Source organism: Letharia lupina (genome assembly GCF_014066315.1).
Source record: "Letharia lupina isolate WasteWater1 chromosome Unknown contig_18, whole genome shotgun sequence".
Lineage (NCBI taxonomy): Eukaryota > Fungi > Ascomycota > Lecanoromycetes > Lecanorales > Parmeliaceae > Letharia > Letharia lupina.
The window spans coordinates 1,288,434-1,308,021 of record NW_023502987.1 but is presented as its reverse complement, the minus strand read 5'-3'; the positions used below and the strand labels follow the sequence as shown (position 1 = coordinate 1,308,021).

At 51.6% G+C, this 19,588-nt stretch overlaps 5 protein-coding genes across 5 annotated transcripts; 3 read left to right on the top strand and 2 right to left on the bottom strand.

Annotated features, from left to right (window-relative positions):
• Positions 1–69: 69 nt before the first annotated feature.
• Positions 70–522, bottom strand: HO133_003820 (uncharacterized protein; the record flags this gene model as incomplete). Its single annotated transcript, XM_037294742.1, has 1 exon — positions 70–522. One exon carries the CDS (start codon positions 520–522, stop codon positions 70–72), a length of 453 nt encoding a protein of 150 aa, XP_037149430.1.
• A 1,387-nt stretch (positions 523–1,909) lies between these two features.
• On the bottom strand, positions 1,910–4,235 carry HO133_003819 (uncharacterized protein; the record flags this gene model as incomplete). Its single annotated transcript, XM_037294741.1, has 2 exons — positions 1,910–3,726; positions 3,866–4,235. 2 exons carry the CDS (start codon positions 4,233–4,235, stop codon positions 1,910–1,912), a joined length of 2,187 nt encoding a protein of 728 aa, XP_037149429.1.
• A 651-nt stretch (positions 4,236–4,886) lies between these two features.
• On the top strand, positions 4,887–7,754 carry HO133_003818 (uncharacterized protein; the record flags this gene model as incomplete). Its single annotated transcript, XM_037294740.1, has 8 exons — positions 4,887–4,929; positions 4,981–5,138; positions 5,190–5,341; positions 5,392–5,850; positions 5,904–6,400; positions 6,448–6,582; positions 6,633–6,764; positions 6,814–7,754. The coding sequence occupies 8 exons, from the start codon at positions 4,887–4,889 to the stop codon at positions 7,752–7,754; spliced, it is 2,517 nt and encodes an 838-aa protein (XP_037149428.1).
• Positions 7,755–8,746: 992 nt separating this feature from the next.
• HO133_003817 (uncharacterized protein) lies at positions 8,747–11,604 on the top strand (the record flags this gene model as incomplete). Its single annotated transcript, XM_037294739.1, has 5 exons — positions 8,747–8,963; positions 9,100–10,763; positions 10,818–10,905; positions 11,000–11,468; positions 11,529–11,604. The coding sequence occupies 5 exons, from the start codon at positions 8,747–8,749 to the stop codon at positions 11,602–11,604; spliced, it is 2,514 nt and encodes an 837-aa protein (XP_037149427.1).
• A 5,671-nt stretch (positions 11,605–17,275) lies between these two features.
• HO133_003816 (uncharacterized protein) lies at positions 17,276–19,286 on the top strand (the record flags this gene model as incomplete). Its single annotated transcript, XM_037294738.1, has 4 exons — positions 17,276–17,489; positions 17,544–18,493; positions 18,545–18,693; positions 18,773–19,286. 4 exons carry the CDS (start codon positions 17,276–17,278, stop codon positions 19,284–19,286), a joined length of 1,827 nt encoding a protein of 608 aa, XP_037149426.1.
• Positions 19,287–19,588: the final 302 nt, after the last annotated feature.

Here is a 19,588-nt window from a genome sequence, read left to right as displayed (position 1 = left end):
CCATCCCATTACCAAATCAAATCAATTCAATCCACCTCCACCAACCAGCCCACCCACCCATCCCCCAACCTACGACCGCGTAAGATTATAGCACGTCGCCCCCCCAACCGGCAGACAAAACCCCGCCCCCCCATCCTTCGCCGTCAGATTCCCGACCGGCACCCCGCACGCATCTCTGCTCAGATTCGTCGAGGAGTAAAACGTCAAGCGTTCCGCGCCCGTGAGGTTGCGGGTCATGACGAAGGCCCAGAAGGGGAGCTGGGGGCTGGGCCGGTCGTAGCTGAGGGGGAGGACGTTGAGGAGGGTGGTGTCGGAGGCGTTGACGGTGGTGCAGTCGGGGTCGGCGTAGGTGGCGAGGGTGAGGGCCGGGTTGGCGGTGCCGCCGGGGAGGGAGAGGGCGGCGAGGGAGGAGGCGGAGGGGGGGGGGGAGGGGGAGGCGGCGGTGGTGTTGGGGGGTGGGGTGGTGGAGGTGGTGAGGGTGAGGGCGGTGGAGAGGATGAGGATGGTGGTGAGGGGGTGCATGGTTTGAAGGCGGGTTGTTTTTGGGATGTTGGTGGTGAGGTGGGTTGGAGGGGGATGGGTTTCGATGGGGGGTTACTTGTGGGTCGGGGGCGAGATATACATAGGTGATGAAAGTTGCGGGAGGCTGGGTGAAAAGTAGACTGAGGAGTGGGTGTTTTGATAAAGACTCCCAGGCTGGGAGAAGTTCCTTTGAGGATCTTCATGGAAATAGATTTCGTCTTTCGGTGTTTTTCTGGGTGTGTGCTTTGTCAACATATCTATTGCGAGTCGGGTACTTTTGAGCGGAGCAAAGCAGCCTTGTCTCGGGCCCTTGGTTCTAAATTTACTGTCAACAACAAAGAACACTTTGCGCAAGACAAGAAATCTGAGTTCCCTAGCTTTCGGCTGTGACAAAGAGGTCTTTGATCGATGAGAAATCCCTTACAAAGTGTCAGCTCATGTGATATCTAATTATGGAACAGACTTCGATTGACTTGTGCGTACATTTCGAAGGCTTCGCATATGTTTTGAGTTGTTGCGTCGCAATCCTGCGACTCATGCCTAATTTGCTGAAGTTTACCATGTAGTGCGAGTCGAAAGGCTTGTCAACCAGAGTGCTTTTTCCTGTAAGAGATGCCCGTTATGCATCAAACCATCAACAGCGGGTTGAAGTTAGCCGTACACCGTACACCGCCGAGTCTTCGAAAAGGCATGTAGAGACTTACGTGACGTGGCAAAATAGGCATGAATCGAAATTTCATTCGTGTCCGAAGTCTGTTCTCCTGTGGCCGTGTAGTCCGAAGGGCGTCTGCAGATATCAGGCACGTATACCAACCAGCCCAATGCAGCACCGTTGAACCACGTCCTCCCTCCAAGCCAACATCTCCAGCGCAGGCCGCCCCAGCGCCCTTCTCGTCTACGCCTCCCGTCCGGCATAACGCGCAACCGACGCCGGCTCGCGGGTAGGACAGGACCGGGTACGTACGTTCTGTCGGGGCCGAAATGGAAGAACTGGCCCTTACGATCTCTGCGGCCGATATGGAGCCGTGGGTTATCACTTGGCAAATCATGACGGAACTGATGGGGTACTGTTTTGTTGAGAAGGGGGTTTGCTACGCGCTTGGAGGGGATTTGTGGGGCAAAGAGGGGGGGATGTTTTCAGAGCGGTTGTTGATGTGCGAATTTTGCAGGTGGGGGAGGGTGGTTAGCTGAGCATTTTAGCGACGGGTTTGCGACGGCTTCATCATCAACCGGTTTCTCGGGAAGGAAGGAAGGAATAGAGGAAGGAATAACTTGCTTGCGTCTTTTGAACCTTCGGTTCTCCATTCTACTTAATTGCTGCAAGCATGAAATCTCATAAGGAGACAACATCGTCTACCAAGTGGAGAGACTCCCACTGATACACTGCTCACTCGGGCTGAGAGCCAGATGGAGCTGTCTCTCGGAGCGGAAAGACCTCCGGCAAGATGTCATGAATGTCCTCATCCCCGTAAAAGTCCGCGGTGTCTATGGTAGCAATACGGCTGTTCCACACCTCGATCAGCTTCTGGAGATCTCCAGCATTCCCTTTGTCTTGCATTTTCTCTATAACATGCTCCAGATATGTAGGGATATCGGCCACGATGAATTCATGACCCGATGGATTTGACTCGATGGATGGTGTGACGAGTGCGTACCTCAGTCTCTTAATCGCTCGGAATGGCAGGTTCTGGTTCTTGCCTTTGTCCTCGAATGGGTCTTCAGGTCCCAGAAGCAAGGCCATCGCCCTTTCCATGGACTGCTCCCCTCCTTTTGGCTGCTCTAGCGGATTGTCGTCCTCACTGCCAGAGTCTGCTCCGGCAGACTCCCCCCGTTGGCATTCGTCAAGATAACGCTGACTTGGAGCATCAAAGGCCTCATGAATCAAGACAATAGCCCATCGACCAGGTTCGAGGTGCGCATGAGCATCACTTGAATGGATGCGCTCACGGGTACTGTCCAGGTAAAGCCTTTTTCCCAAGGTCCCAATACCAAACCCTTTGCCACCACCCACGGGGCCAACCCCTAAGTCATTGCCACCCGGAATGGATGATGCCATAGCAAAGGAGAAAGCTGCACCCCTCGACCACCGCTCGGGGTTGTATAGCTCTGAAGAAGAACCCCAGTTCAACAGGCGCAAGAGGCCGGCGACGGTCTTGAATGTGGGAAGCGGCATGTCCAAAGGATACCTCTTGTATCTCAGACCAGACCCAGAGCAGCCAACCTTCGGCTGCCTCAAACTCTTCCAATCAAATAGTCCACTATCTAGACGATTGTCTTTGTCGAGAGCTTGGCGTTCTGTGATTGCCAACCAAACTAGCTGTGAAACATCGTTGCCTCTGCAGGCTTGGCCAGTCGATAGAACGTCGTCGGAATCCCAATCAATGCCTGTATCTGATCTCAAGGGTTGAGGCTTGATTGCTTGTCGCAGAAGGTCCGAGTGGTATAAATCGCAGTCGCTTAGAAACATGCTCATGCCTTGCACAGAAATTTGAGGGGCCTCCAATATGTAAAGCGCCTTGAGATCTGCAGCATCACGAAGTACCAATTTCAAATCTTCTTCTGTGACATCGGGCCTGTTTGACATGCACAAGGTAATCATCTTGCCATGCTTTCGGAGTCTCGAGACCACGAGCGACAGATCCTCCGCAGAGAAAGCTTTGAAAGGGCTTAGGTCTACATCGTCATGGTCTTCCAAGGCTCTGCACAGAAGATTCAGTAGATGAGGAGACGGTTCCAGAGCATTCGCTTGCTCATAAAGCCTGTCTTTTAACCTCGGCAGAAAGTCTGTCAGAAGCTCTGCCTCTGATAACAAGCCAGCGTCTTCGTCTGATGCATCCAGAAGTGCTTGAAGCACAGTGGCCATAGCTCCATCACGTAGGGTCTTCGCGGTGCCAGGCTTCTCAAGCTCTGGAACAGCCACCTCATCTCCGCCTCCCTGGTCGAATTCCGGCTCTTCCCATTCTCCCTCGGGCCACGTATCCTGAAGTGTAGCCACTGGAATAGTATGCCACCGATTGAATTCGTCGAGCAATGGAAGGAGATCCTCTGCACTTTGTGGGTCGCTGAGATCATAGTATGCCTCAAGGTAGATACGAGCGGTAAGTGGCGCCATGAGTTGGACGGATCGCTCGCTTTCCATGCCATAGAAGTCAACGAAGCAGTAGCGAACATTGCTTGGTTCAGTGATATCGAAGACAGTAATCCCTAAGAAGTATAAAATCAGTCATTATCATGCCTTTTAGTCAACTTATGGACGGGGGTGGTTGCCCGCATGTACGCATCAAGACATTAAGTGTTCGGCGTGACTGCCCCACACATATCTCATCTCGGTCGGGTTTCTTACCATTGTTGTTGTCGCCTTCGTCGTATGCCATATAGAAATTCTCAACGAGTACAGGATGGTAATAGCCGTCATCTGGACCAAATGATGCACCAGTGATAAGGCAAGTGGCAATGAATGGGAATGGGACGTGAACGTTCTTCTCGTGAAATCCGTCCTCTGGAGGGGCCCAGAAGTCGTCATCTTGACGTTGAGCGGCGATGAGTTCCTGTTCAAGTGGGATCCGATTTGCCGGATCCGCGAAAATTTGGAGAGTTCCAAGGCATCGTCTCAACGCGGTGTGCCCATAGAGCCATTGGTGATGGATGGCACATAGGGTGCGGTAACGGGCATTTATGCTTGCAATGACGAACAGCTGATGGCGTTGACCCATTGTGGTCAGATGGTTTGGGAATGCAGTCGATGAGATGGGTGAGAATGTGAGGGAGTGATAGATACAGTGAGTCGAAGTGTCAGTGTTTGAAGGAGTGATGGATGGAGGTAGTAGGAGTGAGTCGAAGTGTCAATTTGAAGGGAAGATGGGGAGTGGTGGAAGTGAATGAGTGAAGCAAGGTAAGACGGTGATGCACCTATTCAACCTCAGCCGTGCAAACATTAGGGCTGTTGTTGTTGTTGTTGTTGCCAAACATCATCATATTCATCTCTGACTTTTCTCTTCAGTTGCAGGGTCAGGTATTCATTGGGTATACTCTACGAGTACTGATGAGATGCCAGTAATCTTACAGCCTTACGGTTTCTACTTCTTGAAAATCATTATGTAGAGATCATGCCAAAAGACCCATCCTTTGACCTTGAAGCTATTCAGGGAGCTCCGGGACCTTGGTCTTAGACTATGAGGTGAATAAAGGGTCGAAACGCGAGCTTCGGGATTTAATCTTTGATTTTAAGCTTTGCAGGGGTTCGCGACGCGTGTCCCTGAGTCTCTTTACGCGTCTCTCTCAGAATCAAGTGCTGTCAAAAGCTTCAAGTGCACTTGCATCATCTCACGCACAAGACAAGCTGCTCAAGATTCACGAGGGAAACTATGGCCGCAGTTACTCAACAACGGCCTCGTGCCCGCCCAGCGCGTAAGTGGGAAGAATGATCAGTCTTACCCATATTCTGAGTACCTCATACAGATCCCTCCGGCCCTACCTTCCTGACATATACCCCGAATGGCAAGCAATTGGTCACAGCCGGATCGAACAACGTGGTTAGAGTCTACGCAACAGGCTCGGATGGGGAACCCACGAATCTGGACGATTGTCAGGAGAACAATACCGCGATTGCTGCTACTGTATGCTTGGCCGCGAAAACCAGCATGGACGACTGGGCTAATGAGGAGTAGAACGACTTCTTCCTCACCGGTTCCGAAGATGGTACCGTCTGCATGTACTCGCTGGATACGTACACCTATGAGAAGATGCTCACGCGATGTACCCTACCCATACGAGACATTGCGCTGTCACCAGATGGGCAATGGGCTGCTGTGGCTAGCGAGTATGTCCGAGATATTCTGGGTCAAGAGCCGAATCACTGACTTCATGCAGCGAGCTAATCGTGAAGGTCATCAATATCGCCGATACTTACACGGTGCTCTATCTACGCGACCTGCCCAGGCCCGCCAAACATCTATCATTCGATCCCAGCGGCTCGTACATCGCTGCGTCCTGCGCCGACGGCATTGTCTATGTTTACAAGCTCAGCACTGAAGAGCCGGACTTGGTCAGAAAGGTTGATGGGTTGATCCGCAGCCTCGATGTCGAGTCTGAGTCGAGTTCGCGAGCCGTATGGCATCCGGACGGGCGAGCGTTTGCTGCACCAACAGCAACGAGAGATATTCAATTGGTGTCAAGTGGAGATGGGGAGCGCCAAAGGGCATTTTCTGGAGGTCACATGGGAGACGTAACAGCACTCGTTTGGTCGCCAAATGGGGCTCTGCTCATCACCTCAGCGTCGGACAGGAAGATCCTGTTGTGGGATACCAAGACACAAAAGATTCTAGCCAGGTGATCATGATCGAGACAGCCAGCCAGCAAGCCTCGTGCTAACATTGGTGCAGATACGATTACCCAAGCGTAATCAACATGGCATGGCATCCAACTCAGAACATCGTTTCCTTCGTCACATCGGATGGTGAATTGTATATCTATGAGGGTTTCTTGCAGCCAGACACCTTTACCCTGCTTCAAAAGCCCATGCAATCGTCGCCATTCATCAGGGATCCACTTGCAGAAACATCGGGAAACGCTAGCAAAGTCCTCCCCAACGGCGTCAAAGATAAACCAGATGCCCGCGCTAAGCGGAGAGGAACTCCAGATTCCCTTGATGATATTCTTGGTCCAGAGCTGGGAGATGAAGATGACTTCGTCAGCGATGATGATGGGGCGGGCTATCTGGATGGTGTCAACGGATTTGGAAAACGAAGTAACGGCCATCTGGATTCGATCGATGGGATCGATAACAAAAGAAGAGCGACTATTCATGCGTGGCAGCCAAGACTCCATCAATCCTTTCAACCTGGAAGTACGCCCTGGCGAGGCAACCGGAAATATCTATGTGAGACCCGAGCTTGACAGACACTGGCAAGGCTAATCGTCATCCAGCCCTGAATCTGACCGGCTTTGTTTGGACTGTTGATCAAGATACCCACCATACAGTGACCGTAGAATTCTACGATCATGAATTCCACCGTGACTTTCATTTCACAGATCCATATCTATATGACAAAGCTTGCTTGAGTATGCTCTTGTGTCACTCGACAGCGAGGAAGTAGGCTGACAGGTCCCAGATGAGAATGGAACTCTGTTTTCCTGCCCTCCGGCGAATGGCAATCCAGCAATGGTATTTTACCGTCCCCATGAGACCTGGACAACACGAGCAGATTGGCGTACTCAGCTGCCAGCCGGAGAAGACGTGACCTGTAAGCAGGTCCTTATCCTCGCGTCGGCCCAAGTATTGACGAATGATAGCGATATCCCTGAGCGACTCGTACATTGTCGTCACAACCTCAACTAACTACGTCCGTGTCTTCACATTGTACGGCACACCGTTCAGAGTCTACCGGCAAAAGTCATCTCCGACGGTCACATGCGCCTCATGGCGGGATTACATTCTTACGATGGGCAATGGGACTGTTGGTGGCGACGGATCAACAAAGCTTTTGTACAACATCGAGAACGTCAAACGGGATGAAGTCTGCCAAAGCGAAGACATTGTAGCTTTGACCGAAGGTGCTCAAGTCAAGAGCGTCTTCTTTTCGGATAACGGTGATCCCTGTGTCTACGACTCTACCGGCATTCTGCTAATCCTACAACACTGGCGGTCCCCCGGTCAGGCAAGATGGGTACCCGTATTGGACACAAAGCAGCTGGAACGTCTTGCTAGCGGGAGAAAGGAAGAGACCTATTGGCCTGTTGCTGTTGCGCAAGAGAAGTTCCATTGCATCATTCTCAAAGGAGGAGATCAGTATCCGTACTTCCCAAAACCGCTGCTTAGCGAGTTCGACTTCAAAATACCCTGCTCCAACCCAACGCTACCAAAGGATTCAGAAGACTCGGCCGTCCTGGAGAGCCCCAAGCTCGAGGAAACCTTCGTTCGCAGCTCACTGATGCTAAGTCTGCTCGAAGACCTCATATCATCGACAAATGCCACACACAGCCAACGAACCGAGCTGAGCAGACGAGAAATCGACGTAAACAAGTCATTGCTGCAGCTGCTGAATGTCGAATGCAGGGAAGGCGAAGACAGAGGCATGAAAGCCCTAGAGATTGTAGGCTTGATGAAAGACCCAAGCGGGAAGATGGTAGAGGCTGCGGGCAAAGTGGCGGGCCGGTATGGAAGGACGGTACTGCAAGAGAAGATCGGAGAACTGGCGGAGAAGAGGCTGTTGGGTATAGAAGACGAGGAGTAGTCGTAGTATTCCCAAGACCAGAATATCAAGCGAACAGCATCCCTCATTCCGAATCCCTAGACCGACCCCCTCCCCTGCACCCATCCTCACCATCCTCCCCAACTCCCACCTCACTCCCCCTCCCCCTCCCCCACCCCCCTCACCAAATCCCGCCAATCCCCCCCAAACGCCCCCCCAACCTTCCACCTCCTCGCCTCCCACACATCCTCACTACTCCCCTTCTCCCCCCCCCCATACTTCTCCCTCTCCCTCCCCGCCGCCCACGCCCGCACCCTCTCCCTCCGCCGCTCCTCCCCCGCGACCCCGCGGTTCGTCCGGACGCAGAACCAGAAGTCGGCCCAGTGGTCGCCGCAGCCGCGCAGGCTGCCGTAGCGGTACACGTGGGCGAATTGGCCGCCGAAGGATTGGCAGTGGAAGGCCGCGTCGAAGGCGGAGCGGCAGGAGAGGGTTGTGGGGAGGGTTGTTGCGGGGGTTATGGGGGAGGGGGTGGGGGGAGGGATGTCGGGTCGGGGGTGCTGGCGGGTGGTTGGTCGAGGAGGGTGGGTGGGTCGGCGGTGGTGGTGATTGGGTTGGGGGTGCTGGCGGGTGGTTGGTCGGGGAGGGTGGGTGGGTCGGCGGTGGTGGTGATTGGGTTGGGGGGAGGTGGGTCTTTGGTTGTGCTCCATAGCCAGCCCATTGTTGGGGATTTTGGACGGTTGTGCGTAGTTAGTTGTAAGTGGTTTTAGGTGGTTGACTACTTTAAGGAGTTGGCTCGACTGGGGAGAGCCGCTTTAGCGCGGGAGCTAGAGTAAGGTACATCTCTTAGGGCTTGTGCTGCCGATTTTGAAAGCGCGTCTGACGGAGCTGGACCTCTCTCCGCATTTCCAAGATTCAACATCCATCTATAATCACAACTTCTAGGCTCCAACGTTTTCTCTAACATGGCCTAGAGCCTCTCAGAATGATCAGTAAGATGCCTCATTGTCGGGTATAATCAAAGTCTGACCGCCAACATGCTGGGGATTTATCCCCGACTCCTCAGCAAGCCACTGGGTCATAGCTATACTGCACGAGCTCTTGGGACGGTCGCGAATCCATATAAGCATGCCTTCATACGTCATGAGGCCCTACGAACATTTGGTAGTGAGAGGTACAAGTCCACAATAGCTGGGGACAACAGGTCAGGGCATATTGAGGCAGGAAAAAATGAGGGAATCTTCTTTATTGACAGTGAGTAGCCCAAAGGCTCTTGGCCTTCTGGCTCGAATACATACAGTGCTTGAGGTCATGGGTCTGGGCTTGCTCCCGCTGCTACTGCTCGAATGCCGGGGCTCTTCCCTCTGCGATCCACGCTAATACTTCGCAGATGTCTTCCCTCTCAAGCTCAACTTCATAATGTGGCTCCCGTTCATCGACGTTGAAAAACTCGTGCCACAACTCGCACACCCAGATCCAGCGGCAGATCCTGCAAATATTGCTGAGCGCGCCCTACCGAGCAAGCTGAACATACGAGTGACAGAGGTCCTACCGCGCGTCGCAGAGGGTGGTGCGTTCATAAAGTTCTCCCATGCGCCGGAAGATGAAGTAAAAACAATAGAGAAGAGGGTCAAGAATTTTTTGAAGGACAAACCTATCAAGCCGTGGTTCAATCCTTTCCAGCGCGTGAGGACGTCTCTCGTCCAGGGCAGACCGTGGGTTGAGGATCTACATCGTTGGCCAAATACTAGAGTGAAGGTTGAATTCGTACCGACATTGCCCGGGCAATCCGCTGAGGAACTATCTCAAGAGACTCTGTATTCGCTGTTCCGAAGATATGGTAAGCTAGCAGATATCAAACCTCAGCCTGCGGACTCGAAAGATCTTCCCAAGTACGCCTACGTCACCTTCAGCAAGGTCAGGCATGCGATTATGGCCAAGAATTGCATGCATGGATTTGTCGTGCCTGTTAGCGAGGGTGGAGGCAACCAGGGGACAATGCTGAAGATAGCCTACGATCAAAAACGAAAGGCGCACTGGATCTGGGATTGGCTCGTCAGTCACCCGAGATTCGTCATTCCGGCTCTGCTCGCATTCGTTGGGACGGTCACTGTTGCCGTCTTTGACCCTATCCGAACATTCTTTATTAAGGCTCATGTTACGCGCACTTTCCATATCAAGGACAACAGGATTTACAAATGGCTCAGTTCTCAAGCATCCAGAGCTACTGACGTCCTGAGTCTGAGACGTCACCGGACCGAGGATGCAGGCTTGACTGCTATATGGGAGGATCGCAAGGACGACATCAATCAGATTCAGACTTGGCTCATGGAGAGCGCAGATACTTTTATCGTCATACAAGGACCCAGAGGCTCAGGCAAAAAAGAGCTCGTACTGGATCAGGCACTAAAGGGTCGCAAGAACACCTTACTCATCGACTGCAAGCCCATTCAGGAAGCCAAAGGCGACAGTAGCACTATCAGAGCGGCCGCTCTCGAAGTTGGATACAGGCCGGTCTTCTCGTGGACGAACAACATCAGCAGCTTGCTGGACCTAGCAGCGCAGGGTACCATTGGTACGAAGACCGGGTTCTCGGAGACCCTGGACGCACAGTTGGCGAAGATATGGCAGAATACGGCGAATGCGCTCAAGCAGATTGCGTTGGAAGGCCGTTCTAAGGACGATAAAGATTCCGATCTCGACGATGATGCCTATCTTGAAGCGCACCCTGAGAGACGACCCACAGTAGTCCTCGACAATTTCTTGCACAAATCCCAGGAGAACAGTGTCGTTTACGACAAGGTCTCAGAGTGGGCCGCAGGACTCACAACAGCGAACATTGCTCATGTGATATTCCTCACTAATGACGTGTCCTTTTCAAAATCTCTAAGCAAAGCACTTCCGGATCGAGTCTTCCGTCAAATTGCTCTAGGGGACTGTTCTCCAGAAGTTGCCAAACGCTTCGTCATCAACCACTTGGATGCCGACGCTGATGAGGGTGGCGGCCCCGAAAAGAAACCAAAACCTTCGGAGATGCGCGAGGATCTAGCAGAAGTATGCTCACATTTGAGTGCTCATTGCCCAACACTTTGCTGACAAGGTACGCAGCTTGATGACTGTATCTCAACCTTGGGAGGTCGCTTAACCGATCTCGAGTTCCTTGCAAGACGGATTAAGACTGGTGAAACGCCCAAAAGTAGGTGTCCCTCCGGTCGCATCCCGCAGTATGCTCATGCTTGCTCAATCTGCATGGCTACCATCCCGTTTGACAAGGCTAATACACCGCCTAGAAGCCGTTCGCGAGATCACAGATCAGTCTGCTTCGGAGATCCTAAAGATGTATATCTTGGACAGCAGCCCTCGTAAATGGACAGCTGAACAGGCTTGGCTCATTGTCAAATCGCTTGCGTCTACGGAATGCCTACGCTACAATGAGCTTCTGCTGTCAGATGTTTTCAAGTCAGGAGGCGAAGCTACGCTTCAAGCTCTCGAACAGGCCGAAATGATCTCGATTGTGTCTTCGAATGGTCGGCCGACGAGCATAAAACCCGGCAAACCTGTTTACGCGGCGGCATTCAGACAGTTGACCGAAGATCATGTCCTCAAAGCAAGACTTGATTTGGCGATACTTACCGAAATGATCAAAGTTGAAACAGCAGGCATAGATAAGTATGAAGCTGAACTCAACCTACTCGGCAATCTACCAGGGCAGCCGAAAGAAGTCCGGGGGAGGGTTAGGTGGTTGCTCGGAAAGTTATGGTAGGTTTTTCCTCCCTTGTTCCTTTGCTGGTCAGAAAACCCCGACTCATGCGCACACAGGACTGGACAAGAGAAGGTCGAGAAGTATGAAAGGGAGAGCGGTGGCCTTAAAAAAATACTACAGCAGGAGTTCTAACGGCAATTTATCGCGAGGTGAGGTTTATCTGATGGGCGTTTAAGATACCACTCTGCACATTCTTCGGACGTACTATACGGCTCTTGGTTCACATCGGTTTTGTGTTTGTAGATCTATCCTTCCCAAGTACATATCACTTTGTATCACCAACCACAGGTCGCAAGATTCGTTGTGCATTTCTCTATTCTTGCACCTCTGTGTCCTCTTCTCGCTAGAGACTGTGTACACCTGCGCCATCTTTCCCCCTTGTAACTCCCACGTCTAGAATCCTGACCGTGTTTTCCACGCGTTCACAATTAATTTTCGAGTCTTACGCTTCTATCACGAGACCGTCATAGTAAACGTAGCGGAAGCGGGCATCGTGTCTGGCGCTTTTAGGGGGACCACGATAGAGCGAGGGGCTTTCAACGATGAGGAAGGATTCGGAAAGAGCGGGCGGCGAAGTGCTGCCGGTTTCTCGTTCGTGGCCGCTTGGGATGATGGATGTCTTCGACCTCTTTCAGCAGTGGGACGTGGATGCCGTCAACCAGAGATTGATGCCTACGGCAGTGTTTTTGGGCAGTGGTGTTCGACTATTAACGCCGTCGAAGCTCGGCTTCGCGAGGATGTGAATCCACAGCTCTCTGTCGCGTGTGGGGGCCCCAGATGCGGTGGTCAGGAAGAAAATGGATCGGGTACGATTTTCCGGCCGAAAGGCTCGAAACCTGCATCCTTGGCTTTGTCGGTCGTCGTTGTTACGCGATAGGGATCCCACGAGTCACCAGGCCTCTGCTGCAGGATGAAGGGACGAAAGAAGGCTTAGCGTTCAAAGGCGAGATGGGTTGCTCCAGTCTCGCCTCTGAGCAATGGCCGTGGTAGTACTCGTGTTCGGCAACACAAGGTCGATGGCCCAGCATATCGTCTTCCAGTTGTCGTACTTCGGTGGGCCCGGACTCCGCTAAAACAATCACCGTAGTGGCCCGTATTTCCGGCTCGATAGAGCCTGAACGAGTACTTCGACTTATGGAATGCGACGGTTGGGACTGCTGACATGCTGGCACAGCGAGCATGGCTTGTTTCTCCATGCTTTGCTCTCTAGGGGGCAACTTTTACGGCGGGCTGAGTCGACAGATTGGCGAAGGAAATGTCGGTACTCAGCATGGTCCGAACACCGAATATGTCCGCATGAATCCTAACATTCATTTTGTTTTTTGACCTCCAAGGGCCACAACCGTTTCAAGATTTCGAGCCATGACACCCAATCTAAAAGACAGAAGCGATGGAGCTTCAGAAATATGACATGTCGAAGCAGTGTTTAGAGAAGATGAAACGGTATTTCGAGATGCCAAAAGCTCTCTGACGTGGAAACCTGCGTTTCCGATCATCATCTCCTCAATTTATCTTGGCAGCAACGCAAGGGAGCACGAGATCGGCGCTACGTTCCGGAGTGGCATACCGATGCATACTCATCTCGTTCCTGCAGTAGTACCCTGCAGGATTGATCAAGATAGCGGTACGGATAGCCTTATAGGTGTAGGGCATGAGCATCAGCCATTGCATCGCGGAGCTCTATGCGCCCTCGTGTCGGCTTCTACCCGATTGCACATCTGAGACGAGATTCCCCCCGATCCGAACGATGCGCATATAAGCTCGGCGTGGTGGGTAAGAATTGTTGATTGTTCCTGCGGCGATGGCGCTAGGCCTGGGTTGAGAAGGCCAGGCTTGGCAGGGGTCGTTGAATAGTACCACTGAATAAAACATTCCACGGAAAGCCTTACCGCCCACAATGCAGAATCCCGAGAATATGATCCTACTTCGAATGTGTATCTATGAGAGCGTTTGAGGAGCCGCTGACGTCTGCCGCGACTTCTGACTGTTTAGCACGCCGACCCTATAACACTACTGAGGTACCCTTGCTCCCACGTTGTGGCGGTGGCGACTGCCCAAAGTGTGTTCTTCAACTACCTAAAGCATAATCTGCGTACCCTGATTCCTCGGAGCCGTACCAGTGGCGCAATACAGAGCGCATTCTCAGCCTGTAGGCTGTCATTTCGACGCATGGCCGCAGCGCAGAGGAAGAGCAGGAACATTCCGAGCTGGCAGCAGTAGCCGAATATCAACTTTTCTGGATTTGAATGAATGGGACAGTGAAACTGTATGAACTCGATCCAAGTTTTAGCTAACACGGCAAAGAAGGTTCTTCTTTACCGACTACTAGCAGTGAATAGGGATGTGATTTTACATGTAAGGCCATGTGCCTTACAGTAATTACAGTAATGTAAGGCAAAAACTGCGTGACAGCGTGTAAATCATGTAAAACACTTAGTAATCCTTATGTAAGCCTTCTGATTGGTCAAATCCATGGTCTTGGCAATTCTCTGCGGAGAAATTTTGCTTATCTACCTGCACCGAAGCCTACAGGCATGCTGGCTGGCGACGATAAGTCCGATATTGAGGCGGGCGAGGCATTAAAAGACGTCCCATTACGTTACACACGTACCTCAGATGTGTATAGCCTCATTTCTTGAATACGCCATGGCAGAAATCTCGTAAGAGTACCCCTAAGGCCCCAATGTAGCAACTACATTATTCGGAAATGGTACCTCTTAATAGGAGGCTTTTAGGCCAAATACTAAGTACCTACTAGCGCTCTACTAGCGTGACTGTCAGGCTTATGTGTCTTACAGTAATTACACGTGTAATTACTGTAAAGTGTAATTACTGCAAAGTCAAAATCACATCACTAGCAGTGAAAGTCTAAGGAAATGGGCGGGAAGATCAGCTTGGCACCGGACCGAATTCCCTACGACAGTAGGTGCTGAAAGCGCCATTCATCTTATACGGGAATCCGTCTGGTTTCTCCGAGGTGCATCCCCTATGCGTTTGTTGCATTGTTGCACAGGAAAAGCGAAAAGAGCGAAGCGCCTTGGTGACATCCATGCAGATCTGCGGCTCGCCTTGCCTGCCACGCGGGTTCCAAAAAAGCCTGTTTAGTGCTCGCAAACAGTGAGGCCATACAGAAATAACGCATGCACAAGTAGATACCGAATTAATTGGCATATAAGATACTACCATATAGCCGAAGCGTCCATCTGATCATCGTTTGGAACCGTATTTTATATGTAAAGGGGCCTTATAACACTGTGATATCATATAGCCTAAGGCGCTAGTCAATGGCCTTACTAAGCTCGCTGTCGCCAATCAGAGAGCTCGGAGAGACGCTCTTTTTAGACGGGAAAATACCTCTGTACGGGGGATGGTACCTGATTTGGGGGCGTAGTGTACCGCAAATGGCCTGTACCTACTCCGACCACTCATTATTCTACTTGCCTTTGCTACTATAAGGGTATTTCTAATTTTACCCTAGGGGCCTAGTACAATAAAGTACCATTACTCAGCAGGCTACTAGGACCCCTATCTTACAGTCTAATTATGGCCTACGTCTGAAAACCGTTATTTTGAACGGTATTTTATATGCAAAGGGGCCTTATAATGATGTGGTTTTTTATATGCCAATTAATTCGGTATGTAGATATATGATTGGGCATATCCAACACTGGGCAGCTAAGACTCTTCTGGACATGCAAATAGCCCAGAAAAGCCCCCCAGCGCTAGAAAAACTCCCATGTCTGAGCGACATGCCCTGGAGTGAAAATGAAGCTAGGTATACATAGGTGTGGGTGGGAGGGAGAACAATGATATGGTTCTGAAAGAGAACAATTCGAATGAAGAGCCCACTACTGGTGCAGTGGCCATACAAATAGTACTCGCCATGTCCACCTGTCTCCCTCCTATCGCATATCGCATATCGCATATCGCATAATGATGGGACGGCTGATCAAACAGCCACCAACGCTATGGCCTCATAATGGACCCACTAACACTGTTGCGAATACGCCAAGAACTTCCCTTGTTTTCCTCTTTGAAATAACTCTACCAATATTGTCTTTACAGGATATGTGTTGCGGTGAGACTTATTGTTACTGATGTAATCTTTGACATATATAGCGGAAGCCTTTTGTTATGACCACTCGTTGACAAGTGGTAGCAGATTTGCAGATTTTGGGGTGCGCAGGCTTTTTTTGGAACCCGCGTGCCGGCCAAACCTTTGCCACTCAACCACGGGAGCTACCGGCGAAAAGTCATCCCTAACCGAAATCATGTCCAGTGCCCACACTATACTCCCTTTTCTCCCCATCTTTGGTAATCACGAGATTCTAGGTTCGATTCCTAGTGGGCACACCAAAATATCACACCGTCAGTAGGGTGGCACGAGTAAGGGATAAATGTGTAGAAGAGGGTCTGTTGTATTGTGTAGGTATCTGAGTGCTATTTGGCTATGAAATTATTTTCATGTCGCGACGCTAGCTGCAAAGGTACTAGCATAATAATCGGGCCGACAGCGTAGTGAAGAAGCTTAAAGCTTAAAGCGACCCTCTGCCCACATAATCTTAGCTGCCCACTAGCAGCGCTAGAAATAGATGTACGAACCCTGTATCTAGCGCTCGCCTAACCGCTCCTATTTTATCCTCAATACACTTTTACAACACGAAACCAACCAACTGGTCACGATGCTTGAATTGAAGCCATTGGAAGGGATATTTCGCTTCGGTAAAAGTGGAAAGGGTCCTATCATGTGAGTCTTACCGCGATGTTGGGTGAGGGTTGAAATTTATGCTACCAGGCGAGGTTGAGGCTGTTGCCGAGTATCATATATTTGGCAATAGCACCGGAAACATCGCTGGAATGCTCCACGGTCACTACATGCTCTGCCTCATATTTCAATGCTCTATTCCAGAAAGACCCCACTCACAGTCATCTGCAAGTCTCACACGTTTACAATGCTACCTCGCTGTCATAACATCTTTTGGCGCTAGCCATTCTAGCTCTGATGAGGCTCCCGCACTAATCAAGTCTGCTCGTATTCTATCGCCAGATCTACCACAACCAACATTCCTCCATGCGCGCGGTAGCTGTGTAAAATGCATTCTCCTATCTTCAATGACTTCGCTGTTGCTAAATTGTCATGTACGTCATCTCTATACCTTTTACAGTACGGCCGGGGTGCATCTCAGGCAAACGATCAGCACGGGTAAGGTTGTACAATCGTTAAATGACCGTTCAAAAACGTGGCTTCAATAATACAGGAACGGAATCCTTCCGGGAAGCACGAGGCCTTGCTTAACCGTACAGCCCATGATGGCAAGATCCGTATGCAAACTGCCTCCGTCGTAGCGTCCGCGAGCTCGTAAGGCAAGCTTATCCGGTTTAATACGAAGTCAATTCGCGAGCTTTCAGCGTTCTATTTTCTCCCCAGTGAATGTCGAGCTTTGCTTTTCTTCACGACCGTTGCGTCCAGAACAACCTCCGAAAATTGGATAGCGGATTCAGAGAACTTCTTGTGTCAGTAATATAGGCCCTCACGCTCCTTTGAAAACGCTCCTTCATATTCCGGCATCACCTCTTCAGTCATTCTTTCATGATCTTTGCCGGGAATACTTTCTTTCGGCAGCAAGCACCATCAACGTCAGCTACCAGAATCTAGAGGTGAAAATTTCAAATCATACATTCCTAATACATATGGAACACCACTCGCTTCGATAACATAAAAGGCCACCACAGTCCTGACTACCCAGCACAAAACACTTCCTGGAGAGTACAACCTCGAGTCAAGTTCAGTCCTAATTCAGACATGACTGCTTCTGTTGCTGCCGCCGCCGCCGTAGCCAGCATCGCTGCTCTCAGCGCTCTGGTTCCAGCGCTGCCCCAAACGGTCACCAACGGTGCTTCGGTGCTGGGTACTCTCTCAGCCCCAAGCCTGTCACTCACCGGGGTGGATGGTATCGTGTCCTGGGGAGCCAATACAGTCAGCAACTACAATCCCTACCTCACAGACTTTAGCAGTGGTAGGTAACATCACATCTCGGGTTCATTTTCTTGTACGTTGACAGTCTCTACAGGTCGTCAGGGTCCTACATACAATTTCAATATCGCTCGTGGCTTCATCTCTCCCGATGGAGTGAACCGAAGCTCTATTCTTATCAACGGGGCATTTCCGGGTCCGACCATTGAAGCTAATTGGGGCGATACCATCACCGTGAACGTATGTAATCAGATCACGGGCCCTGAAGAAGGCACTTCTTTACATTGGCATGGACTTCTGCAAAAGACTAGCCCTTGGTTTGACGGTGTTCCTGCTGTCGAGCAATGCCCTATCGCCCCTGGAACATGCATGACCTATTCCTTTCTTGCGGATGTTTATGGTACATCTTGGTATCACTCTCACTACAGCGCTCAGTACTCTGCCGGTGTCGCTGGAGCTATGATCATCCACGGTCCATGCCAAGAACAATATGAGTACGACGTCGGACCGATCCTCCTCAGCGACTGGTATCATCAAACATACGAGCAGATCGTCGACGAAGTCATGGCTTCTCCCCCTAATCCTCTTCCTCCGTTTTCTGATAGCAACCTGATTAATGGCAAGATGAGCCTTGATTGCGCTCAATTCCCGAACAAAGCCGAGCAATGCACATCGAATGCCGGCATTTCCAAATTCCAATTTCACTCCGGCAAGAGGCACAGACTTAGGCTCATCAACAGCGGCGCTGAAGGCATCCAACGTTTCTCCATTGATGGCCACAAAATGAGAGTCATTGCCAACGATTTCGTACCCGTCGAGCCGTACACTACCGACATGGTCACTCTAGGTGTTGGTCAACGTACCGATGTCATCGTCAAGGGCACTGGCCCACCCAACTCCACCTTCTGGATGCGCTCTGATCTCAGTCCTACTTGCGATACTGCCAGTCACCCTTATGCCTTGGCCGCCATCTACTACGAACATGCGGATACAACTTCCGTGCCCAATACCACGGCTACCCCCTACGATGACAGCAAATGTGGCAACGTATGCTGCTTTCATCGCTTTATAAACCGCAAGACCACTAATCTTTAGCAGGACGATCTCTCTTTGACGACTCCATACTACAAATTCTCACCGACCAAGGACCCTGCAGTAACTCAAGACCTCACCATCACAGCCCACACCAACGGCAGTAATGTCTTCCTCTTCTACGTGAACAACCAGACCTTCCGCGCCGATTACAAGTAAGTCTCCCGCACCCCACCCCTCCCCTCCCAGCCGCCCATCCCACCCACCCACCCCCCACTAACCCCCCCTCGCCAGCGCCCCCATCCTCCCCCTCGCCGTCGCCGGCAACCTCTCCTCCCCCGACCCGGACTGGCAAGTCCACAACTTCGGCACCAACGCCTCCGTCCGCCTCGTCGTCTACAACACCTTCGTCGCCTCGCACCCCATGCACCTGCACGGACACAACTTCAACGTCCTCGCCGAGGGCTTCGGGACCTGGGACGGCACCGTCACGCACCCACACAACACGCAGCGCCGCGACACGCAGCTGGTGCAGGGCGGCTCGCCCGAGAACCCGGCGTACGTCGTGTTGCAGTACGACACGGACAATCCGGGCACGTGGCCCTTCCACTGCCATATCGCGTGGCATGTCAGTGCGGGGCTGTATATCAATACGGTCGAGCAGGATGTTCTGTTGAAGGAGAGGCGGTTGCCGGCGGTCGTCGATAAAACGTGCAGGGCGTGGGACGCTTATACGGCAGCTCACGTGGTGGATGAGGTTGATTCGGGGGAGAAGAGGCGGTTTGCGAGGGATTTTCCGCTCGGATGAGGGCGAGGTCCTGCGGGGGGGGGGAGAGATGCGCGCGTGTGATGACTTTATGAGGGAATAATCCGTCTAGAGGGTAAAAATGTCTCCGTGTATGCTGCTCTTGGAGATCAGGTCGCGTCGTGCATTCTTGGACGCTAGGGGCGCTCTCCGGGTCGTCCTGTGCATCGCTCCTTTTTTAATCTTTTTCTCTCATGTGGATCGGGCCATTGTCACAGTAGCTGGCGACCAGCATCCCACAAAACCAAACATAGATCCAGTCTCACCAACTCTCCCACATGCGAACTCGGACTAGCTGTCTTTAC